Genomic DNA, 23,452 nt, shown 5'->3' with positions numbered 1-23,452 from the left:
GGAGAGCTATGTTATCAGCTATTGCTAGCAAGTCAATAGGAACAGTTCAGCCAGCCCAGTTAGTGGCAATGAGGTGACAGATATATGACTGCTGTATTTTTTGAGGCGAATGAATATAATATACATTACACCAAATATGTTATCACCTTAGAAACTACCAAAATCAAATTCTTTCTGGTATTTAATGCAAAACAAGCACCCCCTCCTTTCAAAAATAAAGGGGTAATTTTCCTCACCCAAAGTGGGTCTGTAGGGGAGGACTGTGCAAGTCAGCGCTACCGGTCTGTATAGATAAGACAGTGAGTTGTTTACCTGATTTTTCTGGCCAAATGATAAACAAAGGTTCATTTTATTTTATGTGAAATACGACTTAAATGTATAAAAAATTAAATTAAGATTAAATTCTGTAAATCTGTAATTGCAGTTTTCCTTTGGGGCCATGCTGTGGGTGTGATTTTGTTTAACTCATGTTAGAATGATGCAGAATTGTTACATTTTAAAAATGCTTTCTTAACTTTTCATAATAATATAACAAATTATAATATTTTCTCAATGCAAGTTTTATTCTTTGAAACATGAATCGTAGAGATGTATTCATAACCACTGGTTTTAATTGACTGGATGTTGATCTACCCAATGTTTTCAGGACAAGGACATTTCAAATTCAAATTCTATTTGTCACGTACACAGTCATACACAGTACGATATGCAGTGAAATGCTTAGACAACTGCTCGTGACCTAAAGAAAAAAAGGAAAAGGCTATGAATAAGATAGGAAATAAATATGAAAAATTAAAAAGGGTAAATTTAACTAGGAAGGAATAAAATATAAAAAATTAAGGTTAGAAATGAAATAACTGTACAACACAAATTAGAATGAAGGGTAAATTTAACTGGGAAAGAATAAGATAAAATATATAAATTAAAGTTGAAAATAAAATAACTGTACAACAAAATACACAATATAGAACTATATAAGAATGTATGAAGGTATATATATATATTTTTTTATATTATACGCGCGCACACACACACACAATAACAGCAGCTGTACAAGTATTAACTGGAAATGAAGAATATAGTGACCAGTGTTGTGCGATCCACATCATGTCTTGTGCAGTGCAAATATGCTTAAAGTGATTTTAAACTTTGTGTACAATGAGTGGCTCGCATAAGCTATGAAGAGCGCTGCTCACAGTGCTCTGGTCCTACTTTCAGCTGTCCAGTCTCACCTTCAGCTATATCTGGTTGCAGTGTTATTGACTATAATCTCTTTGATGCTCACAGGTCTGTAATCAGCTGTGATTCATAAATGAGATAATGCTTTATCCTGGAAAATGAACACGTGCTTCTGTCGCGCTCAACAGGGCAAATCTGGTGACTCCACCTTTTCATAACTCTTATGTGGCAATTAGCTAGGTTTGAGCAAATACATTTCCTTTATATTGTACAATAAAGGCATCCTGATCCAAGAGCTCATCTGGAAACAAGATATTGCTCTAACAGTCATCTGAGCGCCTTGTCACTGAGTGCAGAACCTTGCTGTCAGAAAGCCAGTTGACCCGGTGTCACTGGGACAGCTAAAATTTCCTTCGTCCTTCACGAGAACTTGTCCACTGCAGTGCCAACAGCATTTTGCATGTGCTAGAAAAATCAAAGCCATATCAGTTTAATTTTGAAGTGTAAATTCACATCAATGATAAGATGTAACCTTAGATTTTGGAGAAAAATAAAATCTAGAGTTTTTGATGTGTGGCAGAATGTTTAGCCAGATAGCCACAGGGGTTAGGGTTGCCATCATTGATGAGGACCTGGAAATCAGGGGGATAAATTTGGCTGCTCTTGCCTTTAAAGTTAATGGACTGATTAGATTGCTGTCTGTAAGTCTCATGCCTTCTTTGTGGTTCATGCTGACTCATCGGCACGGTGTAGGGTATAGAAAATACACTTGTATGAGTGTTTGTGACAGGGTGAATGAGGCTTGTATTAAACAGTGCTCAGTGTAGAACACCATGCAAACATTCGGTCAGTTAGACAGAAGTTGATGTTAAAGATTCCCAGTGTGGTTCGAAGACTTCTAGGGCATCCTGTAAACACAGATTGATTGGGCTGAGCTTATGACCTCACGTACATATTGCTATTGTGCTCAGACTGTCCGTTATCTCTCTTTCACCTCCACCTCCAGTCTTGATCTTACATGATAAAGTCTGTTACCTTAGCGTGCCTCGTCTAAAACCGAGGCAGTGTTTGCTAAGACTGAATAATAAAACACTCTGGTAGAGCTTTATCACACACTAAATCCCACATGTGTGTTTCTGTTGGGCTGTCTCCGAGGTATATTGATCACAATACGAGTTGGCCAGGATGTTACGGGTTTCAGGTCAACAAAAATATTTCCTGAGTGAAAGGATGGTTGCCTCTAGCCACAACTAACTCATGCACTTTCTCTATTGGTTTTAAGTGGTCAGCCTGCAGCGTCAAGGAACTCAAAACCTCAAGAGGAAACGTATGAGTGGCAGCATTAAAAATTCAATCTGAACTGTTGTGCAGGAACATCCTTGTTAACTTCTCACGTGATCTGTTTCCTCTTGTTTTGTGTTGTGTAGAAGACTGATTGGGAGGTGGCCATCAAAAGCATTAACAAGAAGAACCTGTCCAAGTCCCAGATCCTTCTTGGGAAGGAAATCAAAATCTTGAAGGTGAGCATGACCCTGAATTTAATTCCCTCCTTTTTTCCTCTTTACTGGAGTCGACTCGACTTGAGCGTGCACCTTATAAAATCCGGCCCAGATAGAAACATGAATGAAAGTGACCCGATTAACTTCCGTAGGCTAGTTGATGCTCCTGCTAATGCTTTTCACTTTTCTGCTCTTTTTGCTCAGGAGCTGCAGCATGAAAACATTGTGGCACTTTATGATGTCCAGGTAAGTTTGGGAATCTTTTAAAGTAATGTACGTCTTTAGTGTTTGATTTAATTTTAGTATGCAGCTTCTTTAACTACTGTTTCATCGTTTGTTTGTGTCTGAGAGGATGAGCTTCTAAAGTCCGTGGTAGAAAAACAGAAATTTTCAAAATGAACCTTCATCCAAAAAGATCACCAAGCGTAAGAATATGTTCAGCTAGCCTAACCTGGGATTGGCTATGGTTCAATGCACAGGCAGTACGTGAAAGCTGGATGAAGCCATATTAAAGTTACACATTGGTTTACTGTTATTTCAAGCTGCCAGCATTTTGGCCATACGTTTAAACGGATGTGATTGAATGATATTGTAGAGGTGCGGATTATCAGGCTGCGCTGGCAGTATACTTATCCGTTGGTAAGTTAGAAATGAACATTTGTTAGCATGTTGCTAAATAATGTGAAAGTAAAATGTAAATATATCCTCAAACATGAGTCACATCTGCAGCTGTTGTGATTGTGAGATCAGCAGCAACTGTCTCTGATAGCTATGATAACATGTTATATGAATTTCAAAAAAGAAATGATAATGTTGTTGTTCAGTGCCACATATAGCATAAGTCATGGACGCTTAGGATGATGAACGGGTGACACTAAACTGTGATGATGCCGTAGATCTTTTGTGCCAACGAGATCACGCACGCTGTCCTGGTTATCACACCGCTATCTTAATCACTTTATTTGGGATCTCTGAGTATTAAGAGCTGAGCAGCAGCTTGTCTTCTTAATCTGATAACTTTGGCACAACTAGTCAGAATTTATCTTAGTGAAGGGATCATTAAGGAATGTTTAAATAAATAAAAATACTTTGGTTAAAAAATTATTTTATTGCATTAGTCACTTGGTCTTGTTGTTTTGCCGTACATAGGCTTTCCTAGATGGGAATATTGATGACAAACTTAGAGGCAGCTGAATATTGTTACAAAGTGTATGTGGTTTTTGTCCATCCACAAACATGTTTGCGGGCGTTCATGCGCCGGCGTACGCCCTCGGCCTCGCTACTGCCACAGATGCAGTTTCTGCTGGAAACGCTGAGTCTGTGGGTAAACTTGTCTGTGTTTCTAGACATGACTGAACTCAAGCAAAACTCCTAGTGAGGGTAAAAAATCTGATTCTGAACTCGCCTGCTTTACTCTGATCTCAGCTGTTGGCATTAACAAAGCAGCTCAAGTTCACAAACTAAGCCTGTTAACCTCCTTAAATGTGTCAAAGTGCATTACTGTTATATGATGGTGTTAAAACCGTTAACTCTGACAAACACAATAAAAGCTTCCAGAATTCCTGAATACAATCTGGCGGCCATGTGACTAATTACCCAGAGTGCTTTGCAGTTACAGTTAAGTAAGTCTATCATTTTGGCCTTTTCTATGGCTCACATGCACATCGAGCTTGATGTGAAAATGCTGTTATATGCATTTCTAAGAGTAGATCACAGCACCACAAGAAACTAGTCGTAATATGTTGCAGTCAAATTAGTAGAAAAGTGTTTTAATCTGAAAGGCCAACCTGTCAGTGCAGTCAGTCTGCTGCTGAGCTGCCCATGTTCACGTTAGGAGGAAAACAAAAACTTTAGCTTACTTGTGTAACCCCGGTTCTCAGAGTAGCATGACTGCAATGTCTCACTATTGGATGCGCCTCCCTGCGTATTCCTCAAAAGCATTTATCTCATTCCGCCAATCCTGATTGGCTGGTGAAGGCGACGGCCATGTCGGGCAGAGCCATACACCCTTAACTAGCTTGCGCTATTACACGGTGGTTATTCAAAAACCTCTTCTCGCTTCGGAGCAAATCTTAAACTTAGCTAGCTAGCTTAACTGTCCACAGACAGGAGTGTTAGCTGTTTCCCGTCGCCAGGCGCTTGCTACCTTTGCTCATCTCTCCTGAACCCGGATCTTCACCACAGATCGGGCATCATACCATTTACCTCCGGTTAGATCCCCTTTAGACCTAACAATTATACATTCATTGTTAGTTAGTGGTGCTGGTTTCAGTCATTAAGGAAATGTACTGTTTATATGATTGGGGAAACCTGCTGTCAGCTGAGGCTGAAGAAGAAGTCACTTAGAAAACACTACGTCCAGAAGGACGGGGTCAGCGTTTGTGGATTTCTTTACCTGGACGAGCGTGCGTCGAGACTGGAGTCAGGAGAGCCTTTGATTGTATTTTTCAAAGCTGTCTGTCTGTAGTGTTTAGCAGTGGTTGAGCCGTAGATAATGTTGTGATGCATTAATGATGGAGTTAGTTTCCTACACAGACTGTTGTTCACTGATGGTGGGTGTGAGAGAGGCTGTTCTGCATTTACTCCACACATGTTAAACAAATGTTTGATTTTGAATTTTTTAAAGGCAGAAAACTTGCAGTCACGAATAAATGACGTGATTTACTCCACTTTGCTGATGTCTGTCACAAGGCGAGCGCACAGTAGGATGGTTCTGACAAGAATGCTGAAAAACCCGTTCTTCAAACTGCTATGTTGTTTATATCCTCTGTTATATTGGTTCATATCAGCAAGCAGTAAAAAGGTTCTGTTTAGATGTCCAGAATTGGCTGTAATACCATAACTACTAATTTACCACTTCAAATGTGATGGTGAAGCACATCCCACATAGCAATGGTACTTCCTGTGTTTGCGTAAGCCTCCCTCTGGGATCCTGCTGGTCAGCCTTTCCACCGGTCCACTCCTCCCACCATGTCCTCATCCCTTCGTCACCCATCCACTCTCCTGCTGATGTAATAGATCTCTTCCACAAGCAAGTGGCTGAGGAACCCATTAGTCAGGGTGCGTTTCCAGCAGGGATGAGATGTTCAAGTTTCTGAGTTTCATATTTAATCAGGTGTTTGGGGGGAGAAATGGTTACATCATGAGAAAATAAGAGACTCACATAAAAGAGAAGGCACACAAAAAGTCGTGTTTGGTAGAGGTCAGTGAAATTATGAGATCATCCCACTGATACTTGACTTTAGTGTGCAAATCTGTTTATCATACTGACAGAATTGGGGTTTAAAGAACCCAAACCCAACATGATGTTTGTGGCATGAGATGAGATACTGCTGCTGTTTTTGGCTTAAAAGCATTTTAGTCACTCCCAGCACTCTTTCAGTTGTGTGGTTGCAGTTCCTTCGTACTCGTACACTTTGGGTCGTGATTTTGTTTACCTGAGCTCTGTCACCTCTTGCTTGCATGTCTGAGACGGTCACCAAGCTTTGCCTGTCACCGCTTCAGGCACAGTGTCTCCGTGTCTTTTCTTAGCAGCTGCATCTTTTTTTACTGTCCCTTTAGTGTTCCCTGTGCTAGCAGAACAATGCTGCGTGGCAGGCTGGGCTCCCTTGGCGGTTATCTGTACTGTCTGGTGTATTACAAGCCTGGCAGCTGTCACTTCCCATTATTTATACGTGATATATATTTCACTTTACCCCCCAGCTCCCCCACTTGACCTGTTCCCAGCTCTATTAGCTGTTGTTTGAAGCATGTGTTGTATGTATGGGCTTACCAGACACAACAGGAAATGTGACCCAAACCAACTTGTGCAACCGTCCTAGCCGCTGTATTAGGAGCATGGAGCAGATATTTTCTGCTTCTTATGGTTCCACTACCTTAATATTTCATCCCAAGCCCACAAAGCAAACTGGCAACAAAGCTGGTTTTACATTACTGTGGCAATCCTGTATGAGCTGGAACTGCAGAACATTGTGAGTGATAACAGTGCACACAGTGACCTACTGCTTTTTTCAGTAGGGTCATTTGGAAAATGCTAGCTCGATGGTCAGTGAAAATTTAGATGTGGAGATCAAGCGATTCTAGCTCACAGTGCTGTTTGTGTTCACACTGCTTTGGATCTTTATGAGCACCATATAGATCATGTGCTTGTTACTACACACTTAGTAGAACAGCTTACATCCCTGTGTATGTTACATGTGTTCACTCAGCATCCACACTTTGACGAGGGACTATATTAACGTACAGCGTGGCATCTCAGCACTTCTCGTGCTAGTTGCTGATGGCACAGAACAGTCACAGTTCTTTCATGTTTTTCTCTGCTGATTTTCACTCTGGTCATACTGTAGAATCTAAATAAACTTCTACATATCTTTGGAAACCTCTACATACACTAGAGTGTGCTAGCTTTTTTGGATGCAGTGAGTCACAGATGTACACAGATGCACCAGCAGCCTCTCAGAATAGCTGTGTGCTGACAGAAGACCGTGTAGCTGGATGTAGGAGTCTGCACCTTTGAAAGATTGCAGGTCCTTGGGACCAGAGCTGTAGTTTGGAGGAGCTCTGTTCATTTGCTTTGTTTAATGACAGCCTCAAGCACACAGCTGATTGGCTTACAGTCCTTGTCCTCTGCACTGTTGATGTTAAGCGTTCTGCAGCAGCGTGAGGTAGCCTGGTCTAATTATAAGGTGTCCCGTGTCAGGCTCCTGGTTCCTTCTCCTCTCTAACGCTGCCGCCACCACAGATTTGCTATTTGGATTCTTATCGATGGATGGATGGATGGATGCATAATAATGGCTGATTTCATGGTTTCACTGAATTCCTTCTCGTCAAATGAGAAACAAGACGACTCAGAGAAAATGTGCTCAGTCAACAAAAAGTTGATTGTTGTTCTCAGCACATAAGAATGATGTCCAACTGAGTAATTCCTGCCTCCTGACAAAGATTTGAATTTTATTATTGAAAGTTCTACAAAAGGCTAATAACTGGACACTGAGCAGATCAACATGATTAAAGCAGGACAGGTTCTGACTGGTGTTAAACAGAGGAAGACAGGTTTTTGGTTATTGAGAAAGCTGCTCCTAGGAACGTTGTGTGCTTGTTCAAGGAGGGTCCCTCCAGCCTGACATGTGTAAAAACATCTGGTATAGGGGCTGTTTTAAGGAGCAAGAGGCACATTTCCTCTTAGCTGCTGTTTTAGAGCTCGTTTGAGTTTTCCTAGAAAATCGTCCTGTGTCTACATTCTTTTTGCACAGCTTTGCTTTCCAGACATTTAACTGGGTAGAAGATCAGAGGAAATCACTGTGGCTGCTCATTGGAGCACACAAACATATGCCCAGTCATCTGCTTAGAACATGTACATGTGTCTGTTTAATCACCACGTAAGCATGAGCGCACACAGTCACATGATGTTCAGTACACATGTTGCATAAGAAGCTGACTGAAGGTCTCAAGCCACAAAATACAAGCCTGTGAAACTGTGGGTACTGTGTGTCAGACTGTCTTGGCCCTTAATAAAAGTGTATTATTGGCCTTTTTGTTGTACATGCACTGACCTGTTGCAGTCAAGTGTATATTGATGTATGAGTGAACTGGCATATCTGCGTAATGACGCGATGTTTCTCTTCCTGCGAAATGATAAACATCCTGTCCTGTGTATCTGTGACTGAGCAGCTGTGATGGTCAACAAGTGATCCTGAGTTATTGTTCTAAACACATCATTAGTTGTTTTTTTGTTTTGCTCCCTGCTGTCACTTACACAAGCCATCTGTCGCGTTGTTCTCCCGTTGGTCAAACGTAGGCTTTTCTCGGAGCTGAGTTCCCTTGAATTATTCCAGTCTTTGTGAAGAACCTGTCTCCTGACCTCCCGCTTCACCGTGCACCCCTGCCCTCTTCGGTTTGACCTTTCCCCATCCCCCATATAGTTACATAACCGTGCACTCCTGGAGTTGGCATGATGTAATAGTGGAACAGCTAACCAGGCAGTATCTTGTTTTGGCTCACATTGACTCATTGCAGTCCAAAGTATTTTTGCATTCATGTGAATGTGCACAGCGCCCATGTATTGTGTCGTCAGTTATCATGCGAAGCAGCCAGCCAGCTGAGTTGCTTGTGAAACGGCTTCTAAGTGCTATGTGTGTGTGACATGGCTATGATGTGAGAGGAGGAGAGAGTCTATTTATGTCATAGTTGTTTTGGAAATTTTGTGCTGGAAGGCGATGTTTTTGGAGCCCAGCCCAATCCACCCATCAAAATCCAAAGTTCACCCGTGTTTACATCAGAAGCAGCCAGTGTGTGTGAACGGTACATTCTAGAAATCATTTATAAATGGTCAGAGATTGTCACTTTTATAACTGTGAGCTGCTACTTCCTCTAAGCTCTCACAGACAGAGGCTGCCCTATGTGCAGTCGTCACCACCTGCCTCTTGAAATTCATGTTGTTTCTTACCAATGGGCAACGCGCCGAAACCGAAGCAACTGCTGCAGCCAGAGACGGTAACGTGTGAAGGGCCCGAACCGTCATGGATAAAACGGATCAATCCCCAGGCAACAGCTTCACTCCCTGCTGTTTGCTTACCTCTGCTTTCTGTGGATGCTCAAACTTGTTTGTGTAAGAGTGTTATTTAGTCATGTCTGCTTCATAACTAACCTCAGTGTCTCTGAGGTTAGTTATGAAGTGGGCTTTGTGATGTGACTCTTCTTTCACTTCCCCCTCTTCAAGATTACGACCACATTATGTAATCCCTCCTACTTGACACACCAAGAATGGATTCGGCTGTCCCATCTCCCTCCAACATCTGCCCCAGCTGGTGAAATCATTGGTATGGAGTTGGAAAAGATTACTTAAGAGCTACCTAGAAGACACAAAACACCAAAGCCATTTATGTCGGGGTCACACACATCAGCTGACTTACATGGTGTCACCGTGCTACGGCGAGTAGTCGTGTTTGTTGTGTGGCTCGATAAGCTGAGTGAATCTCATGAAATGCTAGAGAAGAGTTTGTGCGTGTGGTGCACTAAAGTTATGTTGTGACTGAAATTGAGCCTCAGGGCCTGATCTGTGTTTAGATGAATTTGATACATTGGCGCTCACAATTTTATGGCTCTAAAGAACAGAACATATAAGACGCCACAACGTTGAGTTAAAATGTTGTTACTTACGAAGGACAAACAGAAACAAAAAAGATGGCTGCCCATATGGCTAAACAAACAAAAGAGGAGGAAAACCCAGAGTCAACCACACAGTGGGCCGTTGGACTGAGGCTGCTCCTCTAAACTAGTTTAGATAAACCAAACTGAAAACAGGAGTGCTGGTAACCGTCAACTCATCCTGTACTTAAACTAAGCTAACAGCAACAGAAAGATAAAGCCACTGCTGATGGAGGTCAGTGGGAACGACCACCGTGCTGTCTTATGTGGTTAGGCTTCACCAACCAATCAGCACTAAGAATAAGTCAGTGAGAGCGCAGGTTAATAAGAGCAATGCACTGCGGTCACATGATCAAAGGATGAAACAGTGCAGAGACTTTTACAGATGATTTTAATCATTGGAAGCTACTAAACAGAAGCGTCATCATGCAAATATAATCATTTGGCCTGTTAATCTCAGTTATGTCCACTAATTGGTTTCCATAGTCACCCCTTTACTTTCATCTGCCGCTCGTGCGTGACGTCAGCAGCTTGGCAACGGGTCAAAATTTCCCTCAGAAGTTGGCAACAACGTTTTCTCAGTTTCCAAGTCGAGTGGGCATTCTGGTGAACGTTCCCATTCAGAACGATGTTGCAGATTATTCTAACATCACGTACATGCATAGTAAGATGGAAGTAATAAAAATGCAGGTTCAGAAAAAGCCAGGTCTGTTATAAATGGCATCTGCAAGTAGTTTGGGTACGTTGTGTTTTCTCCAGTGCCTGTTTTGTCGTGTGTGTTTGGAGCTGACAGCTGCTGCAGGATAAATGGCTGCTGTAACAGATTCTGTGTCTCCTCTTTTCCAGGAAACGCCCAACTTTGTTTTCCTGGTCATGGAGGTAAGTATAGAAACATGACACTGTAGATAGTTGGAACATATGTGTTTTTTAAACACAGTAATGATTTATGGCCAGATGTCAGCATGTGCTCTTTCCCTCTGTGCTGGTGTAGGCTTCACTAATGTTCTGTTGTTGCTGCCTTTTTTTCTCTTAACCTCCTGATGACCTCACTCTGTACACGGTCTCCAACTTTCTGCACTTGTGTTGCAACACTCGGCTGGCTGCAGGATAGAAAACAAACCATCTCAGGGTTCTCTCTGACAACAAGCCTCTTTTCTAAGAATCAGATCTACCTTGGCTTAAAATCTTGCTTTGGAGTTTTTAGGACATTACATTGTTAGAAACATGACTTTGTTTGTCCTACAGCGAGGTTACATTACTCTGAGGATGTTGACATAACAGTTTTGTCGTCCATTTTCTTCCGCTTATCTGGGGCAGCAGCCCAAGCAGAGAAGCCCAGACCTTCCTCTCCCCAGCCACCTCCTCCAGCTTGTCTGGGGGTTTGTCATCATATGTATGAAAATTTTCAGAGCTGGCACTAGCTGAAGATTGGTGGAGCTTTGCTAATGAATTCTTATGGATATATTTCCAACTTCCATCCTTAAGAAGGAATAAGCACCACCGGATCATCAGGCCCTCGCTGGAATGTTAAGTATGAACTTGCCCTGGCCAAATTGGAGCTGTGCCCTCGTGTTTTGTTTGGGTGGAGAAACCTCGTCTTGTTCTGGTATTGGAAACATTAACCATAGGCCCCAAGCAAATGTGCCAGATGCAGTCCCAATGAAGAGAGCATTGTATTCACTGAACCCCGAGTCTGGAGGGGATAATATAAACAGTGAAGCTGTTAGAACACTGAATATTTCTTTGTTCATTCAGCAGCAGACATATCTTTGAAAACTGCTCTGGTATATTTATATTAGTGTTTTTTGTTTGTCTTTTAAAAGACCTGCCTACACAGATGAAACAAATAAAAGCATCTGTGTAAGCGATACAGGCGACATGTCTGATGCTCATCAAATGAACAAATAAAGTTCTACAGTTTGAATGTCAACTGACCAAAATCCACCAGTGCAAGTCTCTCTATAGAGTTGGTTTGTGATATGTTTACCTTCATTAGCACATGGTGCTTGTTGTTGTTACACTAAAGCGTTTGAGTGCATATTTTAGATGTTTTTAGACCCAGGCTTCAGTTGTTAGGTTGGCCAGTGTATGGAATTGTTACGTTACATTAATTACATCGTATACTTTGTTGGGATTAAAGTAAAAGGAGATAAGAACTACTAAATAAGTTTAAAAACCATACTAGCCTTATGTTGTTCAGCTGATATCTAGTCACAGATAGTCATGGTTAACCAAGTTGCCCATCTCTCTCTTCCAGTAGTAATGGCTGATGACTTTTCTGGTTGAAATCCAGCTTTCCATTCAGAAAACAAACAGCCTCTGGAAGCGCAGGATCTTCCCACAGTCGAGTTTACACTTATGATGATTTGAGAGTCAAGTCAACTAAACCCCTGTGGGGTATTTCAGGACAATGTTAGTCTGTGAAGCTCCACTGAACATGATGTAAAGTCAGCCCCTGTTTATCCTCTGCTGGAGGCAAGCCAATTGCTTTAAAATGCGTTATGGGTTGGCTTCCACTGTTACAGCATCAAGATGCAGCTTTTCGAAGGATTGTGTCATCCCTCCACTACAGATCAGAGCAGGGAAGCTTTTTGATCACCAACCGTCTGTACCTGGAGCTCACAGATTAAATGGAAGCAGATCCTAGATCAGTTTTTTTCTCAGCTTTTCTCATAACAGAGTATTATAGCCCTTTCCTTTAACTCACGGCTGCAGTCTCATCTGCCCCTTCTTCTTTTCACTCATGAGAAATCATTTCTCTCAAGTGGAGTTGTCAGCACTGGTAACCTTTAAGACATTTAGCAGGTTAACTAATAAACCTGCAGTAATCTGGACTAGGATTAAAATAAAAGCATGCCGAGGCACATGTATATGCATAAGGAGCCAATCAACTTGTTGAAACTGAATGTAATTGTTGCTGATGGTGTTTGTCTGTCTTTGCACACACAGTACTGTAACGGAGGTGATCTTGCAGACTACCTGCAAGGTAAGCATCTGTCTGCCCCACACACCTATTATTGTTCATCAAAACAAAGTAGCTAATGTAACTGTTGATATTATGATTATGTGTGCATGCAGTGGTGTATCATATCAGCATGTCTGCTCGTAAAGCAAAGAAAATAAAGGAAGTGTGAAGTTTACCAGGTCAGTTGTGAAGTTGAGGGTGGGGGTGTGGGTGGGGGATTGTCATGAGAGCAGGATGTGCCACCCTGACAAGAATCTGAAGCTGCACATGAGAAAAACCAGATAGTCAAGTTTCATGTTTGTGTTTGCATTTTGGATGACGCAGGTTACACACTTTAAGCTAACAGCCTTGGATCTGTGACCACAACCAAAAACTTGGGCTCTGTATGAAATATAAATGAAAGCAAAATCAGATTGTTTTCAAACCCATGTTGAAAATAAACAATGTTAAAGCGAGCAGTGTTGTTGCTATGATAGTCAAATAAGCAATTAATCAAAATAATTCTCTGTTTCAACTTTTGTTTTTTACTGTTGAATATTTACAGTAAGTTTTACTCGTGTAGCAAAACACTGATTTAAGAATTACATGGAAATATTGTAAAAATGTCACAAGGTTTAAATGCATATACTGAAGTCATCTTCAGAATTGATCTCAAAGGTTTGGGCTTAAAAAAAATCACATCTGCAATGACATCAAGGCTGTTGTTTGAGACCACTGTGTACACCGGGGAGGGTGGACCTCCAGGCCTCGAGGGCCGGTGTCCTGCAGGTTTTAGATGTGTCCTTGATCCAACGCAGCCGATTTAAATGGCTAAACGACCTCCTCAGCATGTCCTGAAGTTCTCCAGAGGCCTGGTAATGAACTAATCATTTGATTCAGGTGTGTTGACCCAGGGTGAGATATAAAGCCTGCAGGACACCGGCCCTCGAGGCCTGGAGTTGCCCACCCCTGACTTAGGATAAAGTGTTGTTGGCTTACTGAACAACTTTGCTGAAACACTCAGCCCGGACACCCGGACAGGACAGGTTCATTTAAACAAGCAAACTGTGACCTCGGCTTATTTGATGTAGGTGTTGGTGTCCAACACACTGTTTCTGTGAATAGTTTCACAGGGTTAAAACCAGGTCAGCTTCTAGAATCAAATCCTCCGAGTCGACGGCACCTTGATTAGATAAGAACATGTAAATGGTAAATGGTAAATGGCCTGTATTTATATAGCGCTTCACTAGTCCCTAAGGACCCCAAAGCGCTTTGCATATCCAGTCATCCACCCATTCACACACACATTCACACACTGGTGATGGCAAGCTACATTGTAGCCACAGCCACCCTGGGGCGCACTGACAGAGGCGAGGCTGCCGGACACTGGCGCCACCGGGCCCTCTGACATGTGTTTACACCTCTGTTCCATAAAAACACTGATTGTGCTGCTGGAACTGTTCTTATCACTGTACCTTTGCATGACGTACCTGCCTGCGTGGTGCTTTTTGCAGCATGGGTCACAGTCAGACCCTTCTGTGGATCCGTGATCCAGGAGCCTTGCTTGAGTAACACTAGTGGTTGTGAAATTGAAACCTTTGTGGGCAGAGCGCTACGTTACACTGGGCACCTTATGTGATTGTGTTCTTATTATTGGAGTGCTGCTGTGAACACTGCGTAGGTAACAGCCATTTAAATTGCATAATCTCTAGTAAATTATTCTACAGTTTACACAACTTTTCATGTTAGAAGTCGATCCGCTGTGCTGGGCAGAGAGCAGATTATCTATGCCCACAGAGTTTTTATGACTTTATGTCTTAACAGTAATGAACATTTTTCATTAGCAGGAACATGAGCGAAACATGGCACTCAAAGAATTTTGAATTGAAAACAAAGCGAGAATTTGACATAGATGCAGCTTAATGAACATTTTTGCATGGTTGCTACATAAATGCTCCTTGAGGAAAAACATTGAACTGGATCCTGACTACTGTGGTCTTTTTTGTTTAAGCTAAGGGGACGCTGAGAGAGGATACACTGAGGGTCTTTCTACAGCAGATTGCTGCTGCCATGCGCATCCTCAACAGCAAAGGCATTATTCACCGTGATCTGAAACCACAGAACATCCTGCTGTCATACGTGGGTCGCAAGAAGTCCAACATCAGTGGCATCCGCATCAAAATTGGTAATGGAAGAAGAATGTCAGTTACTATCAGTTATTAAGTTACGTGCAGCGTAGTTTTCTCATAACTACATTTTGGAAGCGTGTACAGACCTATCATTGTTTCGCTTCGTGTCATTTACAGTGGCCAGAGGTTAAGTTTAAATCAATATGTTATAAATTCAGAAAGTTTTTATAAAAGTAATGCAGCCATGATGATGATGATGAGTAGCAGTGTTGTGTTGTTATACACCACAGTACGAGCTCTGTTTGGAGTGCAGGGCGTCTCCATTCATTCTTCATCCAACAATAGTGGTTTGTGTTACTGGTGATAACAACACGTGTGCTTCATGTCTCCGTTCTACAGCTGACTTTGGCTTTGCACGGTACCTCCACAGCAACATGATGGCAGCTACACTGTGTGGGTCCCCCATGTACATGGTCAGTGTGTTTTATTCTCTATATTTTCTGTGTGTCAGCTTTAAAAAAGATCTGTCTGCTCGGTTTGTTACATATAACTCTGTGTTGTGGTTCTTGGCTCGTGACCTGTTCTCTCTCAGGCCCCAGAAGTCATCATGTCCCAGAACTATGACGCCAAGGCTGACCTGTGGAGCATAGGGACGGTTATCTACCAGTGTCTGGTTGGAAAGCCACCATTCCAGGTTAACAGTGTGCACAACAAACCAATAACGCATGGACCTGTCGGTGTTTGCGACTGTGCGTCTTATTTCTCAACTTATATTTTCAGGCCAACAGTCCCCAAGACCTACGGATGTTTTATGAGAAGAACAAGAATCTGCAACCCATGTAAGTCACCTTCACACCGTAGCCTCAGACACGAGATGCATAATAAATATGTGCAATCAGTCTGTTTCTTTCAAATAGATCAATAGATTTAACAGGATACAAGTGACACATAATACCTGAAGATTATGTTTTGAAGTTGGTGGCTTATACCTGTCTAGTTGAAAATGGGACTATACAGTATAGTTTTTAGGAACAGAAACTGTGTAGGTATGGTGTTATTTGCTGTTGCTGTGGATTGTGGTGAACATGTGACTTAAGAAAAGGGAAGACCATATAAGACCAACATAAGAGAGGAGGACACAGGTGAACATGAAGAAAAGGAAGCGAGTGAAGGCAGAGGAAAGGATTAAAGGATGCTGCACAGAGCTGAGGAAGACGCTGAGACTGGCTTTGAGTGGTAGGAAAGAATTCAAGTCGGCTTTGAAGGCACAGCTTTGGTGCCGAGGCGTCTGTTGTTTCATCCAGGACATGGTTTGGGGCATGAAGGTGGTGTTCTGTCAGGTGTTACACCCCCAATTCTGACATATTTGAACTACTTGTATGCTTTGAATAGCAGCATAGGCTGAAAAGAACTAATTCAGTTTTAAATTAAGGTGTATATTCAATTTAGTTTCAGTTATATAACACTAAATCACACCCACGGGTGCCTCAACGTGCTTTATATTGTAAGGTATAGACCCTACAATAATACAGAGGAAACCCCAACAATCATATGGCCCCCTATGAGCAAGCACTTTGGTGACAGTGGGAAGGAAAAACTCCCTTTTAAAAGGAAGACACCTGTGTCAGCACCAGGCTCAGGGAGGGTCTGTCTGAGAGGAGGAAGAGGGCAAAAACACAAGCTGTGGGAGAGAGCCAGAGATCCATAGCGAATGATGGAGCCGTGGAGGAGTAGAAGTTCTGACTTCAGTTACTTAGTGCTACCTGCAGGTCAGTTTTCAAATGGTCTGTCAAGCTGTATCCAAACTGGCAGACTAACAGTACTGACTTTGTAATACGTACGTGATTAACAGTAACAATCCTATAAGCTACAGTGCACCCATTGCATTGTCTGACGTGCCTCAGAATGCACTGCACAGCTGATATGCACCCTGAGAGAAACAAAGTGTTGATGTTTCCATACTCTTACTACCCAGCATCCCGAGGGAGACGTCCCCACAGCTGAGCGATCTTTTGCTTGGGCTGCTGCAGAGGAATCAGAAGGACAGAATGGACTTTGGTACGTACTGACATCAGTCTTTCAGTAGTGGTGCTTTCCATACTTTTCCTCTAATTTCAGTATAAAGTGTGTTAAACGGTGTAGGGTTTAAATAAGGATACTGTGCACAGTGAGACACTTTATTCCACTGTTTACCAGGGCTACAAAGTCAGTTGAATTTCAATACAAATCACGATTTTTGGTTTCCTACGATTAAATGAACAGGATAAACCAAGATTAAAAATGTTCCACTAATACAAGGCAAAACTTAAGAAATGATTTCAACACCTGACAGCCAATCACAGCTTTTCCTTGGACCACTGGCTGGACAGCTGCACGACTGTCCACAGATTCAAAGCTAGAAAGATGGAGAATCTAGATAAATAAATAAAACATATTGATGAGTAACGACTGGGAAAAAACTAACAGCCTAATTGGGATTTCAGTGTTTGTAAAAATGAAAACTTGACTCTGAGCTTTGACAGCAACTTTAAGAATGAAAATGAATCTGTGTGAGTCGGCTGGTTCTGATGCAGCAGGAGGGGAAGAGTAAGAAAAACTCTGAACAGGTTTAGATGGGGTATATCGTGCTGTTTCTCACTTACCTATCCATCTTTCTCTCAGACACATTTTTCAGCCACCCTTTCTTGGAGTCGTCATCCACCATTAAAAAATGTAAGCACAAAGGTCAGAGTCTACAGCACATCCACGCCTCATCAACTTGAAACCATGATTAATGGTGAGTTTCCCCCCTCAGCGTGTCCAGTTCCTGTGCCCATCACCTCCAATCCTGTGACAGACAGCTCCTGTGGCAGCTCCCCATGTATCCGCTACAGCTCTCCTCCTGTGAGTTTGATCACATGTATCACATGGATTTGTCTGGGAAATGCACAGATCCTGTGTAAAAACACTTCAGCCTTATTTTTAGGTCCTCGTGTGTGCTGCCTTTGAATACTGCTAGCGTGAGTGCTGCTGCGGTTACATCTTCCGCTAGTTATAGCAATCTCTTCATGTCACTGCAGCAGGAGGAAAGGAGAGATTTCTCAGCAGTGTTCTCTGTAACAATGTAACGAGATTAGTTTGACAGTCAGCGCTGCCCTGCTTGGAAGACTTAATGGGATCAGTCAGGAGCCTCACTACAATTTATACTTCCTCCCCCTCCTCTCCCATACTCTCTCTGCATGTGAACAGTCTCTGCCAGACATGCAGACTCTAGCAGAGGATGGTCTGTCATCCCCTCCACTCGGTCCGCCCAACTTCCTGCAGCTGTCCAAAGAGTCTGCAGGAAGCACCAGCAGTAAGAACTCTTCTTGTGACACGGACGACTTTGTCCTGGTGCCCCACATCTCTGCTGACAGCTGTAAGTGCCAACACCTGTCTATATTTACACCTAACTTGCATCTTAATGTCTTCATTATATTAGCCGTCATGTCTTCTTTTCAACCGCTAGTACTGAGGTAGAACTAAAGACCTGCTTAAATTAATGACTCACATTTTATGATGCATTATCTAAAATGACTTTTAATGGTGATTGGAACATAAAAACATCATGTACCAAATGTTTAATAAAATAATAAATAATAAAATAATAATAAACTGCCTAAAAATGGCCCCCAAAATAATGTAAGCTTTAGCTTTTTCCAGGAAAGTTATATTTGTGCTTGATTTTTACTTTACTTTGCTGCTCCCATAAAGTTCAGTACTTTCAGTGCTATGTCTCTTTTATAATATCTGTGTGTCTACCCAGGACCTAACCTAGCAGTGCACCAGAGTCCATCACTGTAAACTTTGCCATAGTACTGCAAACTGCCTATTTCAGCCTGAGCTACATTATCATTTAATTCGACGATAAATGATAATTTAACATCAAAGACATAACTTCAGCACCATTCCATTATCTGTAATTTTAAAGGAATCTATACATATATCCATGGATCTGTGTGCAGACCATGTGGTGACTTCATGGTATCAGCTGGAGGGACTGCCAGGCTGTAACACATGCAAACTGAACTCAGTCTTTATTTACTGTGTATCAGAAGTATGTACTCATTAATTGAAGGTGACTGACATAGACCACTTGTTATATTGTAGACAGAAGTGGTTCTCCCATTAGTTAATTGTAGAGTATAAAATGCTCCAAGACTCCAGCAACTACACCAGTGTGAGTTATGTGCTTCACGTGTGATCTCAATATAACAGCTGACCAAATCACAGCTTTTATGGGAATTGCTAACCTATGCTATAGTAATGACAGCTGTAGCACCAGCATGTCGCACCATGTAGTCTACAGTGCAACTCTGGTGTAAACCAAACTCCAGCACACCTGATATTTCCTTAAGATTTTGTTTTGTTTTGGGGTTTTTTGTTAATAGAAAAAAGAAACTATTCCTAAGACTACTCGTAAATCTACAACATTTTACATTTCAGACAGTAATAGTGTGAGTTAGAATTGTCCAAAGAATAATGTGTTAAATGTTCCGTTTACTCAAACCCTCGAGTCGTTTAAAAACCCCATTAGGATGTAACGGTCAGTAATTTATCAGAGCTCACTGGACTTTTATTAGACTAGTTCTGTTTGGTTAAAAATGTCTCAACTCTTCATCAGAAAACCGAGAGACTGCTCACCTCTGTTTGTAACTGCTGTACAACAACATTGTGTGTTTAGTCTAAGGAGCTTGGAAACAAAAGCGTCTGGACTTCTTTAAGTTGCTTGAAGGCGTTTCACCTCTCATCCTTCTTTAACTGAAGAAGCTTCTCCTAGACTACGATGACCTGGATGACTGAGAACCTTCACAGACATTGTGTGTGTGTGTGTGTTAATGATTGTTTTCTTTCCTTTTTTCCTCATCCTCAGATGACCAACCAATGGGACCGGGTCGTCGGGCATCCAGCGAGTTTCTCATGTGTGGAGGGTGAGTACGAGGCTGTGCAACACATTCTGCTTAAGTTAGGTTGAATTTTCTGACCTTACCAAAATAATTATCAGCCGAAAAAGAAAATGCAGTTCTAAAGAGAGAACTGAAAGTTCACCATAAATGACTTCTGCTTCTGTCAGCAAGTTTGGCACTTGTCGTGTGTTGCTGTATGCACATAGCCCGAAGAGCAGAACTAGCAAAGTGTGTCTGCAGAGAGAGACTTGGACCAAACAGTGGATCAATTTGAAGTACTGCAGAGAGTAATGAGCCACCAAAGAGCAGCCACAGCAGACTCACACTCAGCTTTGACTTTCACTACCCATTGCTGTTTGTGTGCTTGCTCCCCATTTAGATGACAGGTGGTTTGCTGCTACCAGAATTCTGTGCCCTATAATGTTAAACCCCTGTTGACTGCAGGTGGCATGTAAAAGATGAGCTGGGTTAGAGTTGGCCACATTGAGGTGAATGGAGGTTTTCCAGACATAGCTGTGGTAGGGCTGACACGCCACATCTGTTTTTTTCAGTAATTATTTGTTTTGTTTAACAACAGTTAAGTGTGATTCATAAAAAAGGCTGTTACCTCACTGGATGTTGGAGATGCTTTGAATGCAGCCCAGCGTCACTAAGCCACCAGGCACCGTTTGTGGGCTGTGAATTGGATATTTTCAGGACAATAGGAGTGTGTCACGATGAGTCAGACTGTTTCACACAAAGACATGTTTGAATGCTCATATTATCCATTTTAATATGATCTATTTTTGTGTCAGCAGGGCTTACTTTCTTTCTTTGTATCACTATTTCTGTGAGCACTTGACAAACAGCCTGCTTCCAGCTTTATCCTGGGTAACCCTTAAATGGTGCCGATTTATTTATCTTGACTGAACGCTCCTGCCCACTACCAGCTCTTCGTGATTAATCGGTTACAAAGAAGATACCGAGCCAGACAACATGGTGGTGCTGTGCTAAAAACAGCACCAGACCCACAGAGAGGACTGTGTGTATTCGAATAAGAGTCCCCAAACCTCTCTTGCATTTTTTTAACACACGCAAACACAGTTTATGGAATAAATATTGGTCTTATTATAGTAAGTACTGTACACAAACACACTCTCACACTGCCGTTGACACGGCTTTCATCTCCTTTTGGCCTTCCATATGCTTCCTAAGTTTATTCCCTTTGATCAGCTGGTGTTTTTCTTACTGCAGTAATGTGATAGTCCATATTGAAATACATTCAGACTTCCTTGTCCTACCTGTGATACCTGTGATGTTGTATTAAATTGCACACAACCCCACACTGATTCATTAATTCAGTTTAGTTTGATTAAGTTCCTTATTAATTTAATTGCATTTATATAGCGTCAAATCACAACAACAGGTGCCTCAAGGCATTATTGGGATTAGGGTTCAGGGTCACCTGATCCAGTCTTAACTATATGCTTTATCCAAAAGGGAAGTTTGGAACCTGATCTTAAAAGCAGAGATGGTGTCTGTCTACCAAATCCAAACTGGGAGCTGGTTTCACAGAAGATGGGCCTGAAAGCTAAAGGCTCTGCCTCCCATTCTACTTTAAAATACTCTTAAATTGATCTTGAATTTGATTCTGCGTTTAACAGGGAGGCAGAGAAGAGAAGCCAGTATGGGGGATATGCTCTGTCTTTCTAGTCCCTGTCCAGTTCTGTCCTGTACTCTCAAGGAGATTTTAGGACAGCCTGATAAATAATGACTGACTTGTCCAGCCTAGAACTAATAAATACTAGTTTTTGATGATACTGCCCAAGCAAAGCATGTGTAGCATGGATCACGACTCCCCATTTACATGAACAAATTGGAGTCTATTAGATAGAATTCAAACCATTGGAGTGCAGTACCTATAAGTACCTATAAATCTCTGTGGCGTGCTCCAATCTCTGTAATCAAAATTTATGGTCCCCAAATCAAAAGCTGCACTGAGGGCTAGCAGGACGAGCACAGACATGAGTGCGCAGTCAGAGGCCAGATCATTTGTAACCTTCACGCTGTTTCTGTGCTGAAAACTGACTGAAACTCTTCAAATAAACCATGTTTGTAACAGATGTTCTAACAAATCATCAGTTAGCTGTTTGCAACTAGTCATCAAGAATGTTTGGTGAAGTCAATCTTATAGAAAGCTGAGTTCAGTTTCACTGCCCATGTTAGACCTGATTACTGCGGCAGGCATGCAGCGTACCCCTAACGCTGTCTGGGAAAACACCCCAGGCGAGCAGCACTTGTTTGTCTTCTGAGCGATGCTGACACGAATGCTTTTCCGAGCCTCTTACGCACAGTTTCTACATTCTGCAGGTGTGCACATCTCTGCCGGTGGTTTTGTGACTGCATGGACTCATTCACACAGACTTTGCGATGCAATGCAGCCATCAGGCAGGCTTGAACGTTTAACATGAACAGCTACTACAGCCGTGGCATCTCAGGTTGTCTGTAATCACCATTTGACCCTACAGACAGCTGAGCACCAGTGTGTGTGTATGCCCCTCCCCCTGCATGCAGAAACCCTGGTAAATGGAGCACACATTTTAGCCTAACACTGTTAATGCAGACAACTTCAAACTCAGCAGGATAGATAGATGGTAAAACCCGTAAGTATTTTGATTGAATACAGACCCAAAATTCAAGTTAAAGGTTAATATGAGAGTTAAATACTACCTTGTGTAGTATTTTGCATACATTTGCTTGCTCTCTGTGACTACTTTCTCGTGCCCCTGTCCTTCCCCAATGCTTTGCACTTCGTCTCCCTACTTTCCTGTTTTTCATGTGTAACCAGCTCCAAGCCAACGGTCCTCACTACTCTCTGTTCCCGTTTTGCTCACACTTGCTCCATTTCAGCTTCCTATGTGTCTATTCTGTGCTGTGCCCCTCTAACACCCTGTGCTGCCAGCTTTACTCCCTCCCTCTACTGTTCTCATGGTTTTGTTTTTCCCCTTAACAATAAGTCTTCAGTGCTTACATAAATGAGTTAATCATTGACACACAGGAAGAACCAATTTTCATTTCATTGCAGTAGTTGTCCCTAGCAATTTGGAAACAGCAGGCACACTCTCCAAAACCAAAGCCTTGTTTATCCTGTTTTCTTTGTCCTGAATTGGAGTCCAGAGAAAGGATGAAAGGTGGCACAGGAAGGGAGTGTGGACCCTGGGGGTAGCGAGAGGAGCGTGTAGAGATATTGTTACTGTAAAAAAACAGACAAAGCAAGTGATGGTGATGAATGAGGACACTTTTTAGATGCTGACATGGTTTAAAAACCAGGTCGTCGGAGACGCAGCTGAGTTTGAAGATACAGCCTCGCTCTCTTTCTACTCTTGGCTCTTTTTGAAGAGCAGCTGTTCACTGACCAAATGTTCTTTCTCCTTTTTAAAGCCAATAACAGCAGCACGCAACACCTTTCTCCATATTAACAATGGCCGGGCTCAGTAAAGCTTTTAGCAGCTTAGAGAAAATGGATCGCTTCAACAAGGCTCATTACCTCACATGCTAGTGGTGCAGCACGTGCTAGTGTTTATTTCTCAGAACTGCAGATATGCCACAAAGCAGCTGCTCTCGGGTTCTTTGTCTGGACTAGTTCAGCCT

At 42.2% G+C, this 23,452-nt stretch overlaps 1 protein-coding gene across 1 annotated transcript in view; it reads left to right on the top strand.

The window, feature by feature from the left end:
- ulk2 (unc-51 like autophagy activating kinase 2) overlaps positions 1-23,452 on the top strand; it is a 33,902-nt gene that overhangs the window by 2,438 nt on the left and 8,012 nt on the right. The window contains exons 2-14 of the mRNA XM_085244748.1: positions 2,607-2,699; positions 2,883-2,924; positions 10,671-10,703; positions 12,774-12,810; positions 14,780-14,953; positions 15,297-15,370; positions 15,490-15,591; positions 15,678-15,736; positions 16,873-16,955; positions 17,559-17,609; positions 17,692-17,780; positions 18,126-18,294; positions 19,789-19,846. Of these exons, the coding sequence (XP_085100874.1) occupies positions 2,607-2,699; positions 2,883-2,924; positions 10,671-10,703; positions 12,774-12,810; positions 14,780-14,953; positions 15,297-15,370; positions 15,490-15,591; positions 15,678-15,736; positions 16,873-16,955; positions 17,559-17,609; positions 17,692-17,780; positions 18,126-18,294; positions 19,789-19,846 (1,064 nt within the window). The remainder of the gene's footprint in view (positions 1-2,606; positions 2,700-2,882; positions 2,925-10,670; positions 10,704-12,773; positions 12,811-14,779; positions 14,954-15,296; positions 15,371-15,489; positions 15,592-15,677; positions 15,737-16,872; positions 16,956-17,558; positions 17,610-17,691; positions 17,781-18,125; positions 18,295-19,788; positions 19,847-23,452) is intronic.

This window comes from Mchenga conophoros, linkage group LG14, assembly GCF_057382185.1.
Source record: "Mchenga conophoros isolate Kocher_MC1m ecotype Shallow Benthic linkage group LG14, M_conophoros_male_GT1.1, whole genome shotgun sequence".
Taxonomy (NCBI): domain Eukaryota; kingdom Metazoa; phylum Chordata; class Actinopteri; order Cichliformes; family Cichlidae; genus Mchenga; species Mchenga conophoros.
The sequence above is the reverse complement of the archived record's forward strand: the minus strand, read 5'-3'. Positions and strand labels throughout refer to the sequence as shown.